This window comes from Octodon degus, unplaced genomic scaffold, assembly GCF_000260255.1.
Source record: "Octodon degus isolate 3935 unplaced genomic scaffold, OctDeg1.0 scaffold00002, whole genome shotgun sequence".
Lineage (NCBI taxonomy): Eukaryota > Metazoa > Chordata > Mammalia > Rodentia > Octodontidae > Octodon > Octodon degus.
Window position 1 is genome coordinate 28,019,279 of NW_004524578.1, and position 11,693 is coordinate 28,030,971.

Consider the following 11,693-nt stretch of genomic DNA (forward strand, 5'->3'; position numbering starts at 1 on the left):
TTTTTGGCGGAACTGGGGATTGAACTCAGGCCTTTGTGCTTGCCAGGGAAGTGCTTATTCCACTAAGTCATCTCCCCAGTCTCTGTTTTTATATTATTGAAGATTATTTAAAAGATCCTGCTAATTTCCCTGATTATAGACTTTTTTATTGTCACTGACTTATACTCAAGAATAGGAAGGCATTTCACAGAAGTGTCAAATAGCAAGGTAGAATATTTATTTATTTTCTTTGTATTTTTAGGGATGGGTCTATAGGGTATTCAGGGTCTCACTACTAGATCAGACTCATAGTGATCCACCTGTTTAGAGCCTCCCAAGAGCTGGGATTACAGGCGTGTACCACCACGCCCAGTCTCAATCACCATCTGGGTGGGCATGGCAAGCCTGGGAGGTAGAATAAAAGAGGGAAAAAGGAAAAGGAAAAAATGAGCCAGGCATGGTAGCACATGCTTATAACCCTAGCACTTAAATAAAAAAGCATTGTTCAGTGCAAAGGCCCTGGGCGCAATCAGGGGGCATGAAATGAAGAGTAGTTATTTTGTCCTTGTTTTTATCATATGGGGCCAGGGAGATAGAGGCATAAGTGTCTGCCTGGGAATTGCAAGGTCCTGAGTTCAATCCCTGGTAAAAAAAAAACAAAAAAAAAAACAAACAAACAAACAAACAAAACATATTTTAAAAAAAATTTTTTGGGGGGTGGGTCTGTTTGAGACCAAACAGACCAAAACATTGTTTCACTATGCAGTTTAGGCTGGCTTGAAGTCAGGGCTATCCTTCCAGCATCTATTCAGACTGCTGGGATCACAGGCACAGGCCACCACATCCATCCTGTTCTAAATCTTTAACACAAAAGATAACCAAGGTAAAGCATAGTCATGAAGCCTGCAGACCCTGACTGCAGTTAAAGCTTGTGCTCCTAATCATTCCTCCTGAACACTCCATACCAAAACATTTCCCAATGGCAGGGCTTCAAGATATACTTTATAAAATGAACAAGACCTATTTTCATTTCTTTCCTTCTTTTTCAACTATATTTAGCATAGGGTCTACAGGATCTCACTACACAGATCCGACTCGTAGTGATCCTTCCTATTTTTCAGCCTCCCAAGTGCTGGGATTACAGGTGCACACCACCACACTCAGTCTCATTCCCTGTCTCAGCATGCCCCGGGGGCAGGCTGGCATAACAGGCCTGATATGGAACCCCGGCCCCTGGGTCTGCCTAAACAGGCGCTTTAATCCACTGAGCTATCTGGCCAGCACCTATTTTCTTATAATTGGGTGAGTATGTTGCCAATGTTCTCAGGTGTGATAAGTGCTGTGGTTTACTATATAAGAAAAATTCATTTTCTGAGGAGATGTACAAAGAAATATTTAGGGGTAAAGAGTTCTAATAGCTACAACTTTCAAATTGTTCACTAAAAAAATCATTAACAGCTGTCAGTTTAGTTCACCAATAGAGCACAGGTTTAGCATGCATGAGTAAAGACCTGGGTTCCATTCAGAGTGTACATGCATGCATGCACACTTGTACGCACACACAAAAGAAAAAAACTTTCGGATAAATCTGATAAATTTCACTATGACCTAAATTACTGGTACTGTCTCTTTCATAACAGCAGTGCTGGGCACAACCCACTCGGGCCCCCCTTCCGTCCCTCTCTAAGACAGGAGTTTTCTTTCCAATAAATATATTGTTCTAAAAAAATAGCAGTGCTTATAACCCATCGATCACTCTTTATTTTATTTTATTTTATTTTTTTTGGCAGAACCGGGGATTGAACTCAGGCCCTTGCGCTTGTCAGGGAAGTGCTTATTCCACTGAGCCATCTCCCCAGCCCCGATCACTCTTATTAGTTAGTTTTTGAATTTTTTCTCTCCTGTTAAACAGAGGGTAGGAGGCTGAGGCAAGAGGAATACAAGTTCAATCCCAGCCTGAATAGCTTAGGAACTTGGAGAGACCCCATCTCAAAATAAAAAATAGAAAAGTCTGAGAATACAGCTCAGTGTGAAGGCTCTATGTTCAATCCCAAGAACAACAACAACCAAAAAAAAAAGGGCAGAGACTCAGATATAAATTGTCTTTACAACTGCTGCTGGGATCAATTATCCTCTGAATGACTAAGCCAGCTGGGTGTGGTGGTTCACCATAGTGTAAGACTAGCCTGGGACACAGAGTGAGTTCAAGGCCAGCCTAGAATACAAAGCAAGACATTGTCTCAAAACAAAAAAAAAAAAACAAACCACCAAACCTCTCAAGTATTCCACACTCTGGATCACCCTCTACCAAAAAATGTTCATAGTGTTTTACTTACAGAATGGCACATGGTTACTTTTTCACTTCTTAGACTTTCTGTTAACAAATGTGATGAAAATTCTAAATTAGATCTGGAAAAATACAGAGCTTTAAAATCTACTTAACCACAAACTATCTAAAGGTTATTGGCATTTCCCTTTCAGTGGAGACAAGAGGGCAGGATCTTCTAAGGTGAAAGAACCCTCAGACTCTATGGTGTGGCAGGGCAGGACACAAAAGGGTCCTCCATTTGGAGACAGCAGCAACCAGAAATGGGGCTTCAGGAAATTGTTCTCAAGTGATAGCTTGTGCCAGGCTTGTGTTCTTTGTTGAAGTACAGAGAAACCCACACCCTTCATATCATCACTACACCCTTTCAAACAAACAGAACCTCACCAGCCAGTACAATTTACTTTCTAAACCTGTTTAACACTCTCCCCCCACACCATGACTCAACCCTGAATGTAGAGACTAAAAATAAATCAATCTGCTTCATAAGGATTTAGTTGATAAGAACTTTCTCATAATTAAGGTTTTAAGTAATTCATGGTTATTGCTACAGTTAAGAGAAATAAGGGTGGAGATTATAGGAACTCCCAAGACATTTGCAAGTCCAATTATATCTTTTTTTCAAATGAACTTTATAAAGATATAAAGTAGCCAAGGGCATGGTGGTCCATGCCTGTAATTCTAGCACCTGGGAAACTGAGGCAGGAGAATTACTGAGAGCTTGAGGTCAGCCTCAGCTACATAGTGATAACTTGTTTTAAAATAAAAACAAAAAAAAAAAAGTAGAGATATCAGCCAGGCATGGTGGCAGTGTCTATAACCCCAGCACTCTGGGAGGCTAAAGCAGGCGGATCACAATTTTGAGCTCAGTTTGGGCAACTCAGAGACTTAGTGAGACCTTGTCTTTAAAAAAACAAGAAAGAAAGAAAGAAAGAACCGAACCGAACCGAACCGAAACAAACCAAACCAAACCAAACCAAACCAGGTGGGAATGTAGCTTAGTGCAACCCTATAGGTTCAAACCGTAGTACTTATAGCTCAGTGATGAAGCCCTTGTCTAGCATGTTTAAGGCCCTGAGTTTAAGCTCTGGCATTGAGAAAAGCAAAACCAACCAAACAAACAAAAGTTCCAAAGCCAGTACCAATAAATAAATAAATAAATAAATAAATAAATAAAATGAAAGGCAGCAGAAGACAATTCAGCAAATGTGTTATCCCAACACAAAGTGTTTCTTAACCTGTAGAAGCATCAGGCTTTCTGATCTATTTACTTCCGCAGCACTGACAAAACAGTATCTGTACCTGATTCCTCAGGGCTGTTGAAAACAGGAAAAACATCAAATGTTTCCATCTCCCCACTGATACAGCTCTAAACAGTTTCTGTTATTTATTTATTTATTTATTTATTTATTTATTTATTTAGTGTGTGTGTGTGTGTGTGGCCAGCTCAGCCCACCAGGGGGCGGGGCTGGCTGGTATGTGGTGCTGGGGTATTGAACTGCGGTCCATGTGCCTTGCTAAGCTTATTCTAAGTAGGTGCTTTAGACCACTGAGCCATCTCACCAGCCCTCTGTTTGTTTTTGACACATGGTCTTGCTGCCCCAGTTGGGTCTGAACTCACCCAAGCTGGCTTTGAACTCCTAGACTCAAATGATCCTCTTGTATCAGCTTCCAACTTGGCTTAGACACAGTTTTTATTTATTTAATGTATTTAGTACAGGGTCCACAGGGTCTCACCACACAGATCAAACTCATAGTGATACTCCTGTTTTCAGCCTCCCAAGTGCTGGGATTACAGGCTGGCACCACCATGCCCGTCTCAATTACCATCTCAGCATGCCTGGGGGTGGGGCTGGCACGGCCTGGGCATCAAATCCAGGTCCCTGCATCTACCCAAGCAGGCACTTCAATCTGCTGAGCTATCTGGCTGGCCCAACACAGTTTTTATAGCTAGCACATAAAGTTGTATTTTCCAAAAAATGGGGGCCAGGGAGATGGCTCAGTGGAATAAATGCTTCCCTGGCAAGTACAAGGGCCTGAGTTCAATCTCTGGTTCCACCAAAAAAAAAAAAAAAAAAAAAAAGACTGCTCTTTTTGGTTTAAAACAACATCCAGCTTGGTGTAGTGGTGCACACATGTAATCCAAATACTCTAGAAGGGTAAGGCAGGAGGGCCGGAAATTCGAACTCAACCTGAGAAATTTAGAGACTTAGCCCTATCTCAAAAAAAAAAAGGTTTTTTTTGCTTTTCAAGGCAGGTCTCCCTATGTAGATCAAGCTGCCCTTGAATTCACTTAGTAGCCCAGGCTGGCCTCAAAATTGTGGTGATCCTTCTGCCTCAACCTCCCAAATGGTGGATTACAGGCATGTGCCAAGCCCAGCCTTAAAAACATTTTTTAAAGGAGGGAGGGGCTGGGGTGTAGCTCAGTGCAAAGGTCCTGGATTCAAAACCCAGTACAAGAAAAAAAGAAAAAGGCTGAGGATGTAGCTGAGGGCTAAGGCACTGGAGTCAAACCTCAGTGCTGCCATAAATAAATACTAGCGCCTAGCTCAGTAGACTAAGCACCTGCTTAGGCAAAGCACAGGAACCAGGGTTCTATCCCTTGCACTCTGGCACCAGGTGCTGTGCCTGTGGCTGGCCCTTGCCTGGGAGCATGCTGAGCCAGCGGAGTCCAGGCATGGCATGGCACACGCCTGTAATCCCAGCGCTGGGGAGGCTAAAAACAGGGTGACCACTATAAGCCCAAGCTGTATAGTGAGACCCTGCACCAAATACATAAAAATAAACAAATAAATACTAACATTTACATATAACTTACAGCTAATACTATTTTTCTTTTTGGTGCCAAGGATTGAACTCATGACCTTGTGCTTGTCAGATAGTAGCTTATGCTGCTGAGCTATCTCCCTAGCCCTGTTTTACCATTTAAAACACTATTTTAAATGGTTTACATAATTTATTTCACTTATGCACATAAAAATCCCATAAAGTAGATACTATTTGCACTTTTCAAATAATGAAAATGAGGCTCACAGGTAATTTTTTCTTTTATTAATAGGTAATTCTTATTCAGAATTACTTTTTTAAATATTCAGGGGCTAAATTTCAAGCTCAACTAGTCATATATGAATTCTAACGAAAACAAACATGAAAAAATATGTGAATACAACAATCAATTTCATACTGAATACAAAATTGGGTCTCCCTCAACATGATACATTTTCTCACTGGTTAAGGGACTAGTAAGTGTATAATATTTGTTGCTAATGTGTTTCCAGCTGCTAGTTCTCTAAGTAATTTTTTTTCTCAAACAAGAGACAGATGAAAATATATCAAGTTTCACCTGTTTACACAATCCTATGTGTTGTCTTCAATTTTTCTAAATATTTTGCATCAAGCTAAAAATGCTTAAGAAACAACTCTGATACGCACTAACTAGATAAATTCAACTCTGAAGTTAGAGGAATAATTTTTCAGCGGGTTGAGGGAGACTGTTTCTGGAAGCCACCCCAAAATACTCTGTTATTTTATCCAAATCTAACCTGTTCTCATGGGCACCAAGTCCCAATTTGTCTTCCACATGGCCAGCACATAGACTCCTTCCTTCATCTTCCACCCAATCAACTTTCCCTATGGTGGTGGGTGTCATCTAATTTCAGCTTCCTTATGTCATGATGCTAATCAGAAATCTCTCTGGCTTTTCTCCCCAGCAGTGTGTGGGCTTTTTCTTTTTTGTCACCATCTGCTCTAAGTACCCAGTATAATAAAAAATGAACACAGACACTGCAAAAATTCAGTAAGTCCTTGTTTTTCAAGGCCTTTAGGCTTGATGCATGCATTTGCACTGATTCAGGATGAGAACCACCCTCATGCCTGAATCACTCTGACAACCAGGAAAATAGCTCTTCCACAAGTACTCATTCTATTTGTCCACAAGTCTCATATTAAAATAACCCAGAGTTCTATAGGAATCTAGGCCCCTTCATTTGGTCAAATGTAAATAAACCAGATGGGGATTATTAGCTGCTTCAATTTGAAGAAAAAAAAGCTTTATCCATCCTCACTACAGTTTACACTTCCTCATTACGTGACTCATTATTTTAAGCACAAATGCTTTAATTTGGGTGTCACCCTAGACCTAGTCATTATATTTGCAGGTATGACCAGAGGTCATGGTGACAAAAATGTAATAAAATGCTTGCTGAATCCAAACTGATTGTATTTCAGTCCTGGAGTCAGAATAAATCATAAAATGACTATAGGGTTAAGCAGCCAAACAAGTATTGCAAATTATAAAAAAACTAAACACTTTCTAACATTTCTTCAAAATTGTGAAATGGAATGTTGACATCATCTCGGCTAAAGGTCTTTACAGAGAGGCTTATGGCCCCGTTAGGGGATGACAAAGTAAATCTATTTGATAATAGACTGGAATAGATACCATCTCTTCTAAGAAATGGAAGGAGGGAGGAGGGAGAGTAGACATACACAGGTTCCAATTCCCCATGATAAATGTAATCATACACTGTACTAATGAAAATAAAAATTTTAAAAATAGCATCTCTATTGAAAGTGGAATATGGTTGTATATGGTGGTGCACACCTGTAATCCCAGCACTCAGGAGGCTGAGGCAAGAGGATCACCAAGAGTTCCAGGCCAGTCTGGGGTACACAGTGAGTTCAAAGCAAGCCTGAAATACCTACTAAGACCCTGTCTCAAAAAAAGAAAAAAAAAAGAAAAGAAAAGAAAAGTGGAACTTGTCAAGTCACAGGACAGCTTTTGATTTATTCAAGGACACTGTGGACTAATTCTGTAGTTATCCCAGGACTCCTCAGTACTGCTTCTGAGCCACTGAACTAGTATCTCATTATCAAAAGCAGGTATAAAAGACATAGCATGCAGAACTCCTATCTCAACAAATCATAAAGGATTTGTGAGGAAATATCATATGCAACAATAAGACTGCACCACATATTGCATTATCAAGAGTTATCAAAGTATGATGGTGGTGCCAGATGTGGTGTGCACACACACTCAGGAGGCTGAGGCAGGAGGACTGTTGCAAGTTCTTGAGACTAGCCTGGGCTACAAAGTGAGTTCAAGGCCAGCCTGAACTGCAGAGTGAGACCCTGTTTTCAAAAGACAAAAAAAAAAAAAAAAAAAGATTTTTTTTTTCACAGTTTCACAGAGCTTCTCAATTTTTTTTTTTAGCTTCTCAATTCTTAACACCCTGTTGCTCCTTTGTTCAGGTTAGGGAGAATGAGATTAGACTCCAAAAATTCAGTTCCTAGTACAAATTCTCCTTCAGCTTTCTGGAGTACATCCAATTTCAATAGCGACTGCTTTATTGCAGTAGGACCATAGAAATCAATACGAGAAATTATGACAGCAAGTTCACTTCATGTTGGTCACAGTACCCTGTTTTTTTTTTTTTTTTTTTTTTCTCAGCTCTGATTGTTGAAAGCTCTGCAGTCATCGGATGTCTTTCAAAGCCCTACCTTACGACCTTGCTTTCTGAATTTATTCTTCCAGTTTATGACAAAAATCTGTGAATTCCCTACAGTCATCAGTGGTTTTAGGTCCTTGTCTAGAAATGTCAAAGAAACCGATTATGTTTTCCACAAGACCCATTCAGAGTTCCTGAATCTGTTACTCAGGCTTTACCTACGGGTCAGGATGTCTCTTCATAAGGAAGGTTAGTTGGACGGAAGATAAAGGGAGGGAGCTGGGAGACTTTCACGGACAGGTTAATGGATCGAGGTTCCAACTTTGAGGGGAAGGACAGCCCCACAAAAGCCGCAGCCCCGCTCCCGCGAGCTACAGCTGGACGGACGGGTTCTGCGGCCCTTGGTCCCCGGCGCTGGAGGCTGCCCAAGACCCCTCAACGTTAAGGCACCCCGAGTCCAGACCGCGGCGATAAACTGCGCTCGGCCCCGAGGCCGGCCGAAGGCGCCGGGCCGCGTCCCCAGCCGCCAAGCCCAACTTACACCCAGTCTCTTTCTTGATCTCCTCGAGCTCTTCGTCCCGCAGTAACGTGGAGGCCCGAGACCCCATCACGGTGCCGGGAGCTCCTCCGGGAGCGGCGGTGCCTTAAACGACAGCGGAAGGCTGGGGGGAAGGAGGGAAGGAAGGGCTAGGGGTCAGGAAGGTGGAAGGCAGCGCTCGGTCGCGGACCCGGGAGGCACTCCAGGGGCGGCGCGCGGGGGCGGGCGGCTCGGGGGCCAGCCAATCAGGAGCGAGGCCCGGCCTGCGCCCGAGCCGACGTCTACGCTTGGAGCTCCAGCCGCCGGAGGAGCCAGCCCCGCCCCCGGAACCGCGGCTAGCGCCGGCCTTAAAACAGCAACGCCACCGTGGCGCTGGAGACCGCAGTTAAAAGGGCTACTCCATTTGGGCGCCGTTGTGCCGTAGGCTGCCTGGCAGGAGGACGGCTTAGCCAAGCTGTTTCTCACAAGACCCTAACACCGGAAGCCCACTCTTACAGGTAGCAGGGGCTGAGAAAGAGACAATAAAAATAGACAAAAGTTTGCGCCGAGAACCGTGTGCCGGAGCGGTGCTGCGTGTATCCCCGTAGCCCTCTCCCCGCTTGGCCGCAGGGGGCGCTGGAGAGCGGGCCGATTGGCTCCCCCGGAGCGGCGTCTCTCCGCGGTTTGGGATCCTGCGGCGGTGCTGTGTAACTGCCGACGAGTGCAGCCAGATTTTTTTCCCCAACCGCAGTTCGTCTTTAAGTTGTCGGCTTCGGTTTATGGAACTCACCATTTGACTGAAATTAAGGTCCGGGTGCTCCAGATTTCCCGGGGAGGGTCACTCTCCAGGTGGAGGAGAGTTAATTGCCCGCCTGAGAAGCCGCCCCGTCGTTTATTAGGAGTTTGTCCCTCCCTCCCTCCCTGCCTCCCTCCCTCCCTTCCTTCCTTCCTTCCTTCCTTCCTTCCTTCCTTCCTTCCTTCCGCTCACTTTTGTAGCTCCCAGGCTGGTCTCGAACTCGCAGAGATCATCCTGGCTCAACCTCCTAAGTGCTGGGTTTCCAGGCGTGCGCCACCAGGCCCGATTCCTACTTTTCTTAATAATGAGGAATATTCCATATTGTTGTGTATTCTAACATAGTCTTGATGAAAATGCTGAGTGTGGTTGTACAAACCTGCTATCCCTTGGGCTGGAGAGATGGCTCAGTGGTCTAAAGCACCTACTTGGAACAAGCTTGGCAAAGCACAGGAACCACGGTTCAATCCCCCAGCACCACATGCCAGCCAGCCGCGCCCCCTGGTGGGCTGAGCTGGCCACACACACACACACACACACACACACACACACACACACACAAAATAAATGTTAAAAAAAATTTAAAAAAAAAACAAAAAACCTGCTATCCCGTGACATGGGGACTGAGGCAGAAGTATTGCTGCGAGTTCGATGCCAGCCTGCCTTACCCAGTGAGTTCTAAACCAGCCTCAAACACCTAGCGAGCTCCTGTTTCAAACATCCCCACACCACACCCCACTAATTAGTATTCTATCAGGTGAGCCAATATTTTTTCTGGGCATTTTACAAACTTTCTTGGGCATCTTTTTCAAATATCCATATATTCTTGTACCTGTTTTGTTTCTAGAAAAATATATTAGGGTTTTTCCTATTTTATGTCATTTTGAAAAGAAAAAAAGTTACCTTCTTCCCGTTGGTTAACTTGAACAAAGAGGTTTTCTCAGACTCTCTAGTGACTCTTCTCCTGTACCTTCTTGGATGTACAATGCTTAGTCTTACATTAGACCAGAAACATTCTCCAGAAGGGACCTGGTTTTAGTTCAGTTTCCATTATTTCCTAGCTAGGTGACTGTGGGCACGTGTTATAAATCTCTAAGCCTATGTCTTTGTATATTTGGGTTACAGTTGTTGCAAGCGTTAAATAAAATTTATGAAAGCATTTGACTTTTAAGGTTGTAATATAAAAATGCTATGTAATGTCTCATCTTCTTCCTAGCACAATTAAGTCTAATGATTTCACCATTATATTTTACTTAAATTGCAAAAATCATTAATTAGTTTTCCTAGAGTGGCAAAGACAAGCAGCTTTTAAATTTAAAGCACAGTTAAACATGTTTTTAGAGCTCTAATATCACTGTGAGTTTGAGGCTAGCCTGAACTGTATAGTGAGACCCTGTCTCAAAAATAAATAAATAATAAATACAAGGCTATCCAAACAACAGAATTTTTTTGTAAGATACTTACAAAAAGAAAGGAATAATCTTTTCCATTACAGTTGCACTAAAGAGATTAAAGTGTCTACTCTAAATGATACTTATTTCTATAAGATCGATTTTTTTTCTTTGTAAATCCTGCCCTATGATTGTGATCCTCCCCAGGCAGGGTTGCTGTATCACAGAGTTACATCCCCAACCCATATTCACTGATTAATTTTTTGTGGCACTAAAGCCAAGGCCTCACAATGGTGGGTAAGTATTCTACCACTGAGCTACATCTCCAGCACCCTTATTATTTTTTGAGAGCTAGAGTCTCATTAAGTTACTTAGGCTAGCCTTGAACCTTCCTCCTACTTCAGCCTCTGGAGTAGCTGGGATTACAAATGTGTACCACTGTGTCTGCCTTCTTGTAATTTTTTTTTATTATTATGAGCATGTTTCATTTTCGCTTCCCAAGAAGATTTGAGTGTATGGTATATGGTAGTTGATCTGTCAGGCTACACAGAACTGGTTGGTGAAACCACAGCAGCTCAGTCCCAGAGCTGTGGTCAGGGTGGTGTGGAATGCTGTTTGTGGTAATATGGTAGACAGGTTGGTAATGCATAAATTTATAGTTCTAAGTTACTTCTGTTTTTGTTAGTAAAAGCACTGAACTCTGGAAATATTAATCCCAAAGAGGCTACATCCAGAAGAGGTCACTTCCCAGATGTTTCATTTGTTGCAGCATGTGTTGGCAGATATTTTTGCTGGTATCAGTTTTCTTTAATGGTTTTCATTCTTTTCACATTAAAAATGACTGGGCTGGGTGTGATGATGTTCATCTGTAATCCCAGCATTTGGGAGGCTGAGACAGGAGAATCACCTCACCTGGCTACCATGGTGAGTTCAAGGCCAGTTTGAACTATATAGAAAGAAAGAAAGAAAGAAAGAAAGAAAGAAAGAAAGAAAGACAGACAGACAGATAGACATATACATGTCATTAAAATTTTCTAAATGTTCTGCTTGCTACATGTAGCTACTGAAGAAGAGGGGATTCTATGATTATTTTATAGACAAATTATACCTGTTTTGCCAAAGTTTTAACTGTGTTTATAGACTCCCATTTATGAATTAAAGAGTTGGTGCTTGCAGTGGACCTTTTCTCAGAATTTTAAAAAGATGAGTAAAACTGAGTTATTTCTTTTTTTTTTTTTTT

The 11,693-nt window shown here is 42.4% G+C and overlaps 2 protein-coding genes across 2 annotated transcripts in view; one reads left to right on the forward strand and one right to left on the reverse strand.

The window, feature by feature from the left end:
* Window positions 1-8,498, reverse strand: part of Chp1 (calcineurin like EF-hand protein 1) — a 45,499-nt gene extending 37,001 nt beyond the window's left edge. Inside the window, exon 1 of the mRNA XM_004623394.2 lies at window positions 8,294-8,498. Coding sequence (XP_004623451.1) covers window positions 8,294-8,360 — 67 coding nt within the window. The 5' untranslated portion in view covers window positions 8,361-8,498. The remainder of the gene's footprint in view (window positions 1-8,293) is intronic.
* A 151-nt stretch (window positions 8,499-8,649) lies between these two features.
* Window positions 8,650-11,693, forward strand: part of Exd1 (exonuclease 3'-5' domain containing 1) — a 52,523-nt gene continuing 49,479 nt past the window's right edge. Inside the window, exon 1 of the mRNA XM_023712630.1 lies at window positions 8,650-8,787. The gene's annotated coding sequence lies outside the window, so the exon portion shown is untranslated. The remainder of the gene's footprint in view (window positions 8,788-11,693) is intronic.